This window comes from Lithobates pipiens, unplaced genomic scaffold, assembly GCF_037356315.1.
Source record: "Lithobates pipiens isolate NorthernLeopardFrog02 unplaced genomic scaffold, aLitPip1_a1.2 Scaffold_27, whole genome shotgun sequence".
Classification (NCBI taxonomy): Eukaryota; Metazoa; Chordata; class Amphibia; order Anura; family Ranidae; genus Lithobates; species Lithobates pipiens.
In genome coordinates this window covers 144,650,584-144,664,855 of record NW_027507788.1, presented here as the reverse complement: position 1 = coordinate 144,664,855, position 14,272 = coordinate 144,650,584, and the positions used below count along the sequence as shown (strand labels likewise).

Sequence of the window (14,272 nt, the reverse complement as noted above, 5' to 3'; positions counted from 1 at the left end):
GGAAGGAAGTTCTCCATGTGATAGCTAGGACCTCTAGGACTAGTGTCCCTTATGACCCTAAAATATTGTCTGCTGGGGCTCGTGGAGCAAATGCCAATCCTTAGAGCTAGGAAAATACTTCTATCCCTATTGCTGTATTATGCACGCAAGGCCATCACGATGAACTGGAAACAATCCTCTTCGCCCTCTGTCAGGTTCTGGAAAAACCTGGTGAACGCTAGTTTACCTCTTTATAGAGCCACCTACTCGGGCAGGGGTTGCCCACGCAAATTTGAAAAGGTGTGGAGCTGTTGGTTAGAAGATGGTACTACAGCGGCTGACGCGGTGACCAACCCTTAGATTGATATTATGGATATAGTATGATGATATGCTAACCCAAGTATTTTTGTGTCATAAGATCCTGCCAATATACTATTGAGCACAGCTCTCCTGTACTGAACCTCTTCCCCTTATTTGGGTATAGATAAGTAAGGTTGTATTTGTTGTTGGTCTTCCCTGTTGCAGTCTGTTGCGGCTTCAGAGGCAATATGTTCTAGTTATATGATGTGCCTGGTTGTGGTCTGCTACCGCATCAGAGATCTGCCCCTGCGTGGGCAATGTTTGGCCCCTCTGTGGATAATTCTGTATGCTAACTAAAAACTCAAAGATTTTGCAAAAAACAAAACAAAAAAAAAACATTCCCATTACCAAACCACCACGATCCTGGCGTGTTGAACCCGTTTTGGCTCTCTCATTAATTATCGGTATAAATAAAATTTAACCACTTTCAGACCGGACCATTTTACTGGTAAATGACCAGAGGTCTTTTTACACTTTGGCACTGCGCTGCTTTAACTGGTAATTGCGCGGTCATGCAATGTTGTACCCAAACAAAATTTGCGTCCTTTTCTTCCCACAAATAGAGCTTTCTTTTGATGGTATTTGATTGCCTCTGCGATTTTTATTTTTTGCGATATAAACGTAAAAAGACCGCAAATTTTGAAAAAAAATGATATTTTCTACTTTTTGTTATTAGAAAAATCCAATAAACTCAATTTTAGTCATACATTTAGGCCAAAATGTATTCAGCCACATGTCTTTGGTAAAAAAAAAGTCAATAATTGTATATTGGTTTGCGCAAAAGTTGTCACATCTACAAACTAAGGTACGTTTTCTGGAATTTACACAGCTTTTAGTTTACGACTGCCTATCTCATTTCTTGAGGTGCTAAATTGGCAGGGCAGTACAAAACCCCCCCCAAATGACCCCATTTTGGAAAGTAGACCCCCTAAGGAAATTGATAAGAGGCATGTTGAGCCCATTGAATATTTTATTTTTTTGCCTCAAGCGATTGAATAATGACAAAAAAAAAATTTTTTTTTTTTTTTTTTTTACACAAAGTTGTCACTAAATGATATATTGCTCACACATGCTATGGGCATATGTGAAATAACACCCCAAAATAAATTCTGCTGCTTCTCCTGAGTACGGGGATACCACATATGTGGGACTTTTTGGGAGCCTAGCCGCGTACGGGGCCCCGAAAACCAAGCACCGCCTTCAGGCTTTCTAAGGGCGTACATTTTTGAGTTCACTTCTCACTACCTATTACAGTTTTGAAGGCCATAAAATGCCAAGATGGCACAAAACCCCCACAAATGACCCCATTTTAGAAAGTAGACACCCCAAGCTATTTGCTGAGAGGCATGTTGAGTTCATGGAATATTTTATATTTTGCCACAAGTTGCGGGAAAATTACAAACTTTTTTTTTTTTTTTTTTTTTTTCACAAAGTTGTCACTAAATGATATATTGTTCATGCATGCCATGGGCATATGTGAAATGACACCCCAAAATAAATTCTGCTGCTTCTCCTGAGTACGGGGATACCACATATGTGGGACTTTTTGGGAGCCTAGCCGCGTACGGGGCCCCGAAAACCAAGCACCGCCTTCAGGCTTTCTAAGGGCGTTACAGTTTTGAAGGCCATAAAATGCCAAGATGGCACAAACCCCCCCCCCCCAAATGACCCCATTTTGGAAAGTAGACACCCCTAAATTTAGGGGTACACTAGTGAGACTAGGTAATAAATGGCGGGTGCCCTGAAACTATAAAAAAATAACTAACCAACCAGCGTCACCTGTAACAGTTATATGGTGATCACTGGTGAAAGGGTTAACTAGGGGGCAATCAGGGGGCTTTATGCGGTAGTATATGGGGGTCCCTGGCGCTATAAAAAGCTGCGGCGAACCTAAATACCTACCTGCCTAACTAGCGTCACCTGTGACACTAATACAGCGATCAGAAAAACGATCGCTTATTAGGCTGGGTTCACACTGGAGCGATGCGGGAACGCCACGAATGCGCGGCGGGTTCCCGCATCGCATGCCTCCCGGCGGCAGTTCACACTGCCCTATGCGAACTGCTGGGAGTGTCAGTGAAATGTTAATGACACCCCCAGATCAGTTCGCATATCGCAGTGCGATCTGCAAACTTGGATCGCATGGTGTGAACACCCATGCGATCCGATTCTGCTGCGGACCAAAAAAAGGGTCCCGTGCGAGTTTGCGGCGGGTGCGACACGAATTCAGCCATACTATCTGTATAGCTGAACTCGAATCGCACAGAGATCGGATGTGATTTGCACTGCAGTGCGGTGCGAATCACATCCGTTCTCATAAACCGCTGCAATGTGAACCCAGCCTTAGTGACACTGGCGACGGGGGTTGATCACGGGGTTAAACCTTTATTGGGGGGGTTAGGGGGGTACCTTAGAACTAAAGGGGGCTAACCCTAACTGCCCTAACAGTTATTAGTCACAAATGACACCCGCCGGGTGATCAGGGGGTTAAACCTTTATTAGGTAATAAATGGCGGGTGCCCTGAAACTATAAAAAAATAACTAACCAACCAGCGTCACCTGTAACAGTTATATGGTGATCACTGGTGAAAGGGTTAACTAGGGGGCAATCAGGGGGCTTTATGCGGTAGTATATGGGGGTCCCTGGCGCTATAAAAAGCTGCGGCGAACCTAAATACCTACCTGCCTAACTAGCGTCACCTGTGACACTAATACGGCGATCAGAAAAATGATCGCTTATTAGGCTGGGTTCACACTGGAGCGATGCGGAAACGCCACGAATCCGCGGCGGGTTCCCGCATCGCATGCCTCCCGGCGGCAGTTCACACTGCCCTATGCGGACTGCTGGGAGTGTCAGTGAAATGTTACTGACACCCCCAGATCAGTTCGCATATCGCAGTGCGATCTGCAAACTCGGATCGCATGGTGTGAACACCCATGCGATCCGATTCTGCTGCGGGCCAAAAAAAGGGTCCCGTGCGAATTTGCGGCGGGTGCGGCGAATGGCTGAACTCGAATCGCACAGAGATCGGATGTGATTTGCACTGCAGTGCGGTGCGAATCACATTCGTTCTCATAAACCGCTGCAATGTGAACCCAGCCTTAGTGACACTGGCGACGGGGGGTGATCACGGGGTTAAACCTTTATTGGGGGGGTTAGGGGGGTACATTAGAACTAAAGGGGGCTAACCCTAACTGCCCTAACAGTTATTACAGTCACAAATGACACCAATGCAAAAAAAAAAAAAAAAAAAAATGACATTGGTGTCACTGTGACTGGGGGGCAGGGGTAATTGGGGGGGGGTGATCGGGGGGGTGTGAGTGTGCCTGGCATGTTCTACTGTGTGTGTAGAGTGTTGGTGCAACTCACCGATCCGCTCTCCTCCGTGTCGGAACGAAAAATACCGACACGGAGGAGAGAATACATCACTTCCTCTCCTGTGTTTACATTACAGGAGAGGAAGTGATGTCACGGGGGATTCCTATTCGTCGGGAGCGATCGCGTGGGGGTGGCCATGAATGAATGGCTGCCCCCTCGTCCCGGATCGCTCCCGGACGAAAACCGACCGCCGCAGGCACCGGGCGGGGGCCCGATCGGGCCCCCGACCCGCGGGAGGCAAGGGACGTACATGTACGCCAATATGCCTGCCCGTGCCATGCTGTCGACGTACATCGTCGTGCGGCGGTCGGCAACTGGTTAAGGACGATTCCGCCACTGCCCATAAGGCAATGGCTGACCTGTCCTCCTCTGAGAGACTTTGCCACCACTCTGACTCCCGCAAATGCAAACCTGCTTAAACTATAAACTAGAGTAGTCACCCAGCTACAATTTCAAAAAGCAAGAAGGAAAAAAAATTTTTTTTTCATCTAAACAAAAAATGTTTGAATATGGGGGAAAAATCGGGCAAGTTATTGGTGTACTTGGTGCACAGTGAAGATGGCTCCCTGGTGGTTATCACACTACATGGCCCTGGAGGACAACAAGTAACAGACCCACCAATGGTAACCTCCATGTTTAGAGACGACTTTATCGATGTACAAAACGACAGCTCCCACGAGACGCAATCAATGTCCCTCTTTCTCGAGAAGGTGACAACGGAACATATAGACCTTCTAGAGGCACCCCTCGCCACACACTAAATCACAGTTGCCATCGCCAGTTTCGCCAGGTCTAAATCCCCAGGATTAGATGGGCTCCCAATTGAGTTTTATTCCCAATTTAGCAAAATACTCGCCCCTAAATTGCTAGCTTTATACAACCATCTCTTTGAGACTGGGACTTTATCCCCATCCGTGACAGAGGCAACAATAGTCCTCATCCCAAAACCAGAAAAAGACCCGGGATACCCAGAATCTTGCCATCCCATATCCCTATTACAGGTTGATATCAAAATACTGGCCAAAGTACTATCCATCCAGGCTCAATCGGGTCATCCTATCCCTAATACATAAAGACCAAGCAGGTTTCATGCCCAGTTGCAGTACCTCGGAAATTATACATAAATATACAGGCCACACATGAGGAGGTTGGTTCAGGAGTTGTAGTGACTTTGGACATGGCAAAAGCTTTTGACTCGGTGGAGTGGACGTATCTCTGGAGATGCTTGGAGGGCTATGGCTTCGGCCCCAAATATATTAAGTGGGTTCAACTACTATACCAGGCACCCAAAGCCAAGGTGGTAGCCAACTAGTGGCCATCTCGGATGTGTGACCTCAGTAGAGGCACGAGACAGGGCTGCCCTTTATCCCCACTATTGTATGCCCTTGCGGCAGAACCCCTTGCGATGTCCATCCGAGCAAACCCAGAGATTAAAGGACTGAGAATGGGCTCCTTAATTGAAAAAATCAGTATGAATGCAGATGACACGCTGTTATATTTAGCAGACTCGGGCCCATCTCTATATACCACACTCTACACAATTTTTTGGGGGAATATTTTCAGAACTGAAAATCAATTGGAATAAGTCCCAAATTCTACCAATCGACAGCTTCTCACCCCCAGAATACCAAGCCAGACTACCAATAGAGAGAGTTGCTCTCAAATACCTGAGGATCCATATATCTAGACCCCCCCCCCCCCCCCACAGACTATATATATATATATATATATATATATATATATATATATATATATATATATATATATATATATATATATATATATATATATATATATATATATATATATAAAATCTATCCCTTAACATACACCCTCTCCTTTCCCTGGTTAAAACTAAAATGCGGATCTGGTCCCGACTCCCACTTGGGATCTGGGGCTGCATAAATTTAATTAACTGTCCTACTCTCTAAAATGCTGTATGTTCTATTGCATACCCCAGTTTACTTACACCTGAAACATTTCAAATCTCTGGAGTCCCTCCTTAAGCCCTTTGTGTGGGGAACCAACAGACACAAACTAGCGTGGTAAACTCTCAAGAACCTCAACTGACCTCGGTGGCACAGCTCTCCCTGACTTTTAACCTATATTACATTGCATCACAATTGTCACAGCTCTTTCACTTGGATAAAACGGATGATGAGAGATTCCACACCCTCCTATGTCCAAAATGGGCACAGCACACCGAGGACTCTATGTATGCAATAGCATCGGGTTCAGGAGGGATGGAACCAGGGGAAAATGGACAAACCATGCTATATCACTACAGGAAAATATGGGACATTTCCAAACTTGAAATCCCACAATTCAACGATTACACACCGATATGGCACAACAAGAACCTCCCAGAATTCACCAAAATTCATGACACAAACATATGGTCCACGCAGGGAGTATTTTATCTGAATCACCTACTAAAAGACGAACACCTTAAAACCTTTTTTTTTTTTTAGATTCCTACAACTCCGCCATGCGACGCAATCGGTTTCCTGACTCTGTCCCACACCCTACACCCAATGTCGTCATGGCAGTAATTAAGAACACGGACCCCCACAACTGATCTTAGCATTTTACAATATGCTCTCCATCCCATCTCTACTAAAATAGCATACAATCTGAAACTCAGATGTGAAAGGAAGGTGGGACCAATAGAGGATGAGGAGTGGGGGGGAGGCACTGGAATCTTGTAAGGCTGTATTCCCACCTCCCCCCCCCCCCCCCCCCCAAACTATCGGATCGACTATCACAACTTTACATTCTGCACAGGGCATACCTCACACCCCTTAGAGTAACAATATACAAACGCACCCATTCTGCCACATGCCTGATGTGTGGACAAGAGACAGGCACTTTTTTCCACTTGATCTGGACATGTCCCAAGATTCAAGGCTTGTGGAAACAAATCGTGACATTTCTACACGATACAATGGGTTCACCCCTAAAACTAGACCCAAAGCAATGCCTTCTTGGTATATTACTAGACACAATTGATAAATACACAAAAACATTTCTGCATGACACACTGTTGGCAGCAAGGAAAATCATTAGCCAAAAAATGGATGAGACAAACGCCTCCCAAAATAGTAGAATGGAAAATATAAGTGAATAATACCCTGTCGTATAAGAAATTCATATATATTAACAGAGGCTGCCCCAACAAATACAACAAGATATGGGACCGAGAGTCTGGCTCCAAGAGTCTGATACATGTGTATAATAAAAACCAAATTATCTTGAAATAAATACTTGGACACATGGGCGCTCTCCCGAGTCATTCATTCGGCATCCATAGAAGCTGAATGTATGACCCCCCCGTTCATTGGATTTGATTGACATAGGATAGGATTTAAGTATTAACAGTATTATTCACATTATTATTATTATTATTCACATTATTATAACAGTATTATTCACATTTGTTTTTGCCACTTCACACTAGAGCTGCATGATTAATCGTTAAAGATTCAAGATCGTGATTCAACCCTCCCACGATCTTAACACAGCATTTCCTTGATTCAGTGCAGAAAGTTCTCTGCATAAGCCGACTGCTTTCTATAAAAAAAAAAAATAGAAAATTAAATAAATAAAAAATATAGCCAAGTTTCACAACATCGCTCGAGATTTAAGAGAAAAATTGTAACATTTCGTACTTCTGTAGATGAGGGTAGTTTAACCACTACAGTCTAAACCTTCTGACATTTGTTGCTTACAAGTAGAAAAAAATAAATATATATATTATGCTAGAAAATTACTTGGAACCCCCAAACATATTATATTATAATATATATAATCTCAGAGACCCTAGAGAATAAAATGGCAGTTGTTGCAATATTTTATGTCACACTGTATTTGTGCAGCGTTCTTTCAAACGCAATATTTGTGTGAAAAATACACTTTAATGAATTTCTTTTAAAAAATAGTAAAGTTAGCAATTCATGCCTTTTTTTTTTTTTTTTGTGCCTAATGTGAAAGATGTTATGCTGAGAGAATCGGTGATCTTTATTATAAGCAAAAAAACGCGATTCTCATTTTATCCAGAACCGTGCAGCTCTACTTAACACCATGATCAGCTGCATCAGGCTTCTGAGACATTATTACAGTTTGAAATGTACACATCAGCCAAACCTATATTCTCATGTTCTTCATTGATAGCTTGACTAATCTCCTGTGTTCTGAATATCTTAGGCGCTGGTCAGGATGTTGGACGCAGCTGCATCCTGGTGTCTATAGGAGGGAAGAATGTCATGCTGGATTGTGGAATGCACATGGGATACAATGATGATGTGAGTTTTCACATGTTATACCTCTGATGGGTTATACATGTGTGTGAAATTGGCACTCTAGCAATGATTCCTGCAGTAAATAAATATATATATAATTTGTCTTCCCCCTTTTTTTTTTTTTTTTTTTTTTTTTTAAAGAGGCGGTTTCCAGACTTCTCTTACATCACACAAAATGGTCGTCTCACAGAGTTCCTGGATTGCGTTATCATAAGGTAACTGATGTGGGTAGAAAAAAATGTATTTCTTAAATGTAAAGGTATATTATAGTTTTGTATAAAAATGTTGAAATTAAAGAGCACACATATCCTTATTTAACCACAAAAAGTTTCAAAGTATCCCAATAGGCAAGCCTTTCTGCAAGTTTTCCAATTTTGAACTTCCCCCCCATAAGGTGTTTGCTACCATATTTGTTGAGCACATGCTGGGACCGCACACTGCTGTGCAGTAATTTTTTTCCTTTCCTTTTGCTCCACCGCTGCTCTGTTCAGCCATCAGAAGCTAAGGAAGCCTGCCCTGTGCAAGAAACTCACTCTAGTCAGTGCAGCGCTGGGTACTCCTGAGCCCTGTTGCATTGGTCCTTGCATGCTTTTTTTTTTTTTTTTTTTTTTCTTTGTTCCAGAAGGTGAAAAAAAAGTACAAAGAGCAGGGGACTTATTCAATGAAACTGTTACTGTGCCCTGCATAGGCAAAGTACATGTTCTCTTTAGTTTACCTTTTTATTTATTTTTCTTCAAACTACAATATGCTCCATTTAGATATGCTTATCTCTTTTCTCTAGCCACTTCCACCTGGATCACTGTGGAGCCCTGCCTTACATGAGTGAAATGGTTGGTTTTGATGGCCCCATTTACATGACTCACCCCACCAAGGCCATCTGCCCCATCCTGCTGGAGGATTACAGGAAGATCACTGTGGACAAGAAAGGGGAAACTAACTTCTTTACATCCCAAATGATTAAAGATTGCATGAAGAAAGTGGTAGCTGTCAACCTCCATCAGACTGTGCAGGTGAGATAGCAAGTCCTGCCTACAAATGATCCATCTTATTTAAAACTAGAAGTTCTCCCAAGAACTTGGAGGCTGCCTGACCTGCTGTATGATGTATTTCATTCACACCCACCCCACATTTGAGGAGTTCTGTGAGCTTTTGTTCCATTATTTACAAAGAACTTCAATATAAGTAAATTGTGTGACCGTTTTTGCTGACTAGAATTATAATTTCATTGATTGGTTTCACTTATAACAGTATAATTTCTGTTTTTAATAAAGTTTTGGGTTGACTCCTCTGGGAATCAAGGAAAAACATATACCTGGCGCTCCACCAAAGACCTGATTTTGGTAAAAGACTTATATACTGTAGCATAACAGGCTTTTATTGCTCTAAAAACAAACAAGTGAATAAAGTACACTCTGTAGGTGTAAGCATGTCTCTGTACCGGTAGAAGGATATGCAGTATCTTAGTGGGATGGATGGACTTCCGTGAGAACCACTGTAGCCAAAAATCAGCCACAAGAGACAGTAGGAGGACTGCTGGAGTCACCACTGTCTATTCTCCAGAGCAGGAGTCTCCAAACTACGGCCCTCCAGTTGTTTAGGAACTAAAAATCCCATCGTGCCTAGTCATGTCTGTAAATGTTAGTTTTCCAATGCCGCATGGGATGTGTAGTTCCGCAACAGCTGGGAGGGCCGTAGTTTGGAGATCCCTGCTCCAGAGCACCACTGAACAGGAGCTTGTGGCTATTGGAGATACGAGTTTCAAACGCAAACTTCCGTCTTCTTCCTCAGTCTAACTACCCTCACCTCCAGGCTTAATTATGGAGCTATGGCCATGATTAATCCCTGCCACACCCGAAAAACTAATAAAAAGGGGGTGGGGGATTATAAATGATGCATAGGGACATCATGGATGGCTGGTTTCCTAATATAAGAATTGATAGCATAACACCAATGTATGTAGTGTCATTTGTAATATATAAGATATGAAATTGTTCTCCAAATTTATAATTGCATACAAAAACACTATATTGAAGCTAAACTCCTTTATAAATCAATATGATTAAATGAATATTGATGCGTACTGATTAACTTCCATCAAGAGATCCTTTCATATAAACCTAATACTTTAAAAAAAAAAAATTCATCCCAAAAATACTTTTATTTTTATTTATTTTTTCATTTATTCTTAAACTAAGAGATTATGCAATCATATATAATGTAAAAATTAATATATTATCATAATTATAGTAAATTCCTGAATTGTGAGCACTTTATGATTTTTAAAATGGTATGTACAGTATCCCTCAGAAACATGATTACTCCTACAGAGAGCCTTTGAGTGCATTTTATTTACTTGTTTGTCTTTATATCAAGAAAAGCGCCTGCTACACTATATTGCCTCTAGGCGCCCCTCTCTCGCCTCTCATCCCTGGGAATCCCCTGTGACAAGATTTCCTAGGAGTAGTTTGTGTTTAAACCATACACTTAAAAACTTAAGCAGTATGGCCAAACCTCTTTTGACTATACTTCTCTTTAGGGTAACCTGAGTACCTGTATTATTATACTTCTATGACCAAGTCACAGTTGATAGGCTATTACAGCTGACACACGGAGTCATTGCCAGGCTTGGGAAGGAACCTGAAAACATTGTCAGTGCCAGGCACTCCAGCGTGTGGTCGGAAATCAAATTGGAGAGCAGTGACTGAGAGCTGACTGATTAGCAACTGGGTGATCACTAAGCTTTTGGTCTTAGAGCTGGCATGGGATGGCTGTAGCGTAACGCCAAAGCTAAGCTGCAACATGGAGGTGTGTGTGTGTGTGTGTGTGTGTGTGTAAAATATATATGTGTGTGTATATTGTGTGTGTATATAAATTTTTTTTTTTTTTTTTTTCTTTTTAACAATCTCAAACATCTTCTTTATTTGGGGTGTTACTGTTTTGTAGCTAGAAGCCTTCGTTATTTGTTTATCCTGTGCTGAGTAATGGGATGCTATAATTTTTACTGGAGTGCCTATTGAACACTCAACATTGAAATATGCATATTTCTTTATTAGTTTGATGTGGGTTTTTTTTGTTTCTTGCAGGTTGACGATGAGTTGGAAATTAAAGCCTACTATGCCGGACATGTACTGGGTGCTGCCATGTTCCAAATTAAAGTTGGCTCTGAGTCTGTTGTCTACACTGTAAGTGCCTTTTTAAAAGCTGGTTGGTTTATGTGTATAGCGGAAGCAGATGCCAATTGCTCTTGGGAAGGAGGAGGAGAGTTTGATCAGAAATGTTTTAAAACCTCATTACTCCAATGTAAGCTGTGATTGGAAGCTATTGGCCTGCTCCCTCTTCTCTATATTCATTTAAACAAGAGCTCTTGGGAAAGAGTTATTTTAATGTTTTTAGATATACATTTAAAGTTAAATATAACGAGGTGCCTGCACCTGTAGACTTATTTCTATATATATATTCAAACCTGACAGGTTTATTGTGCTCCTGGAAGTTAACTTCCAGAGCTCTGAATGCTGCTCACTGTGGTCTTAGTTCCTTCAAGAACAGAATCACTGGAACTGCTATGTCTGCCTCACCTCCTTATGCCCCACCTCCTTCTGCCCATTCACAGAAGCCTTTGTATTAAGTAAACTCATTCACAAAATACAAAAGTTTTTTGTGAATGGGCAGCAAAGGGGAGTAGTGGGCATAGTTGCTGTGTGTGCCTTTCTCCTCTCATCCCGGAAGTGACATGCACTTAACTGTGCCTGCACTTTTTGCAAAGTTGCTGAATTCCTAGAATCCAGTTTTTAATTTAAATAATCGTATTAAAGTATGGTAAACTCAAAAAGATAGGTTTTGTTAAATGATGTTTTGTACTTGTATGTACCGTGGTGCAGCCTTATTTATTACATACAGAGGCTATTATACCCAGTTTGCAGTGCAACACAGTAATTGTTCCTACTGCTCCCACTACTGTGTCTCAGCAGTTGCTACCTTATTGCTCCACCCCTAGACTTAACAAGCATTTTAACCCTTGTAGTGGGGAAAGATAGGGGGAGGGGTTGGAAAGGAGGCACTGCGAGCGTGGTTTTTATAACCATTCCAGAGTTCAGCTTTATTACAAAACTACAGGAAAACAAGAAGGTAAACACTGGTTTATACCAAACGCTGCAGTAATAACTTATAAATGTACTGTATGTAATAATAAAAAATAACTCAAAGCGTGTGCTTACTAGAGATATATCTATACTTTTTGTTTTTTATCTCATTTTTTTATTTTATTTTTCCAAGGGAGATTACAACATGACTCCAGATCGGCATTTAGGGTAAGCACCATGTAGTCTATATGTGTCTCATCAGAGAACACAGTTATGTTACTACATCAAAGGATCTGCCACAACTGTTTTAATATTTAAAATACATTGATTGTAGAACAGTGACTGTTTTGTATATGTCCTGACCAATATATAACATGGAACTTATGTTTGTTTTTTTCAGAGCTGCCTGGATTGACAAGTGTCGTCCTGACTTGCTTATTAGTGAATCCACATATGCTACAACTATCAGAGACTCAAAACGTTGTAGAGAGAGAGACTTTTTGAAGAAGGTCCATGAGTCTGTAGAGAAGGGTGGAAAGGTGATGCTAGTCATTTTATTTCCCATGACAACTACCTGACACTTTAGTTTACTTCGTACACTGTAGCTTTAAAATGTATTCAATTCACAAGTACTGTGTGACAAGGTCACAGCATAACAGTGCAGAGACAACAGGTTAACTTTAATGACAGCCTCCACGGCAGCTTATAGTCTCCTTCACTTCCCTGCTGCTCAGTTTGCCTAGAGATGCAGAGTAACAGACCTAGTACTTCAACATATGGGGTAGGATATGACTAACCCCTACTGATCTTTGTTCAGTGCCTGCTTGGGCACTCAGTCCTGTCACTTGGACATGACTTGGCACTTACACGGGGCTTCTTCTCCTGTGGTCAAGGGGAGTGAGAAGAAATGCAGAAGAATTCATTTTTCCACAATGTCTGCAGAAATAGGACAGTGAGGGCTTAATTTAAAGTGGTTGTAAAGGAAGAAGGTTTTATTTTTTTATTTTTTTTGCATTGATAAAAAGCCTGCTGTGTGCATCAGCCCCCCCCCCCCCCCAATACTTATCTGAGCCTCCTCTCTATCCAGCGATGTTGTAGGATTGCCTGGGATACCTCTTTGTCTCAAATGCCATTGGCTCCTGCCCTGCTGCTGCCGCCAATCAAAGTCAGTCAGCCAATGAGAGAAAGGGGATCAGGCCACAGCTCCGTGTCTGGATACACAGAGCTGCGGCTTGGCTCGGGTGCTCCTATAGCTTGCTGTGGGGGCACCCAACAGGAGGGAGAGGCCAGGAGAGCAGAAGCAGGAACAGAGAAGAAGAGGATCTGGGCTGCCTTGTGCAAATACACTGTACAGAGCAGGTAAGCATAACATGTTTATTTAAAAAAAAGAAAAAAAAAAAGACTTTACAATTACTTTAAAGGTTTTTTTTTTAAAGAACATTTTTGGAAACCATGTTACACCCTGAATATGGGTGTAACAAGTTATGAAAGGTGAACTTATCTTTTTAAAGCTCATTTTAGTGCTTTAGTGATAATATGTAAATATATGAATGCCCATAGCCCGGCCACAGTTGCATTTTCTTATGCTTGGGCTTTGTGACAGTGGTGTAATTAAGCAATAGGGCTGTCATTGGACTCACGGATCTATGTTTCTGTTTGTAGGTTCTCATTCCTGTGTTTGCTCTGGGGAGAGCTCAAGAACTCTGCATCTTGCTGGAGACCTTCTGGTAACATGTCTTTGTGATACTAGTAGAAACAATGTTAACCATTTTTCATGCAACGTGAATTACGAGTTCGATGCAGCCTTTTTAGGTTTGATTTCCATGGCGTATATTTGAAAAAAAATGCAATAACCATGTTGTAAGCTACACTGTATGGTTGGGGTTATATCATGTATATACTGTGGCCCAAACCCCTCTCTGACTTTGGGGTTTGTCTTGGAGATTCCATTTTATGATTCCATGCCAGGAGTTCCCCTCTCTGCCAAACACAAAGTCTAACCACTCCTGTTGTATGCTATAATAAAAATGTTTTAATGTTCTTAGATCTTGCTTAAAACAGGAGGTTTGTAATATCCCTAATATAACCTGTTACACAGACCTGTAACAGGATGCATTCACATGTGTAATCTCGCCAATGAAACTCCAGGCGAACTACTAAGTATGAAGTGAAATATT

General features: G+C 41.8%; 1 protein-coding gene across 1 annotated transcript in view; it reads left to right on the top strand.

Annotated features, from left to right (window-relative positions):
* The window catches only part of INTS11 (integrator complex subunit 11), a 58,567-nt gene that overhangs the window by 28,273 nt on the left and 16,022 nt on the right, over nucleotides 1-14,272 (top strand). The window contains exons 3-9 of the mRNA XM_077457610.1: nucleotides 7,922-8,019; nucleotides 8,158-8,231; nucleotides 8,798-9,026; nucleotides 11,100-11,198; nucleotides 12,289-12,323; nucleotides 12,496-12,634; nucleotides 13,758-13,822. Of these exons, the coding sequence (XP_077313736.1) occupies nucleotides 7,922-8,019; nucleotides 8,158-8,231; nucleotides 8,798-9,026; nucleotides 11,100-11,198; nucleotides 12,289-12,323; nucleotides 12,496-12,634; nucleotides 13,758-13,822 (739 nt within the window). The remainder of the gene's footprint in view (nucleotides 1-7,921; nucleotides 8,020-8,157; nucleotides 8,232-8,797; nucleotides 9,027-11,099; nucleotides 11,199-12,288; nucleotides 12,324-12,495; nucleotides 12,635-13,757; nucleotides 13,823-14,272) is intronic.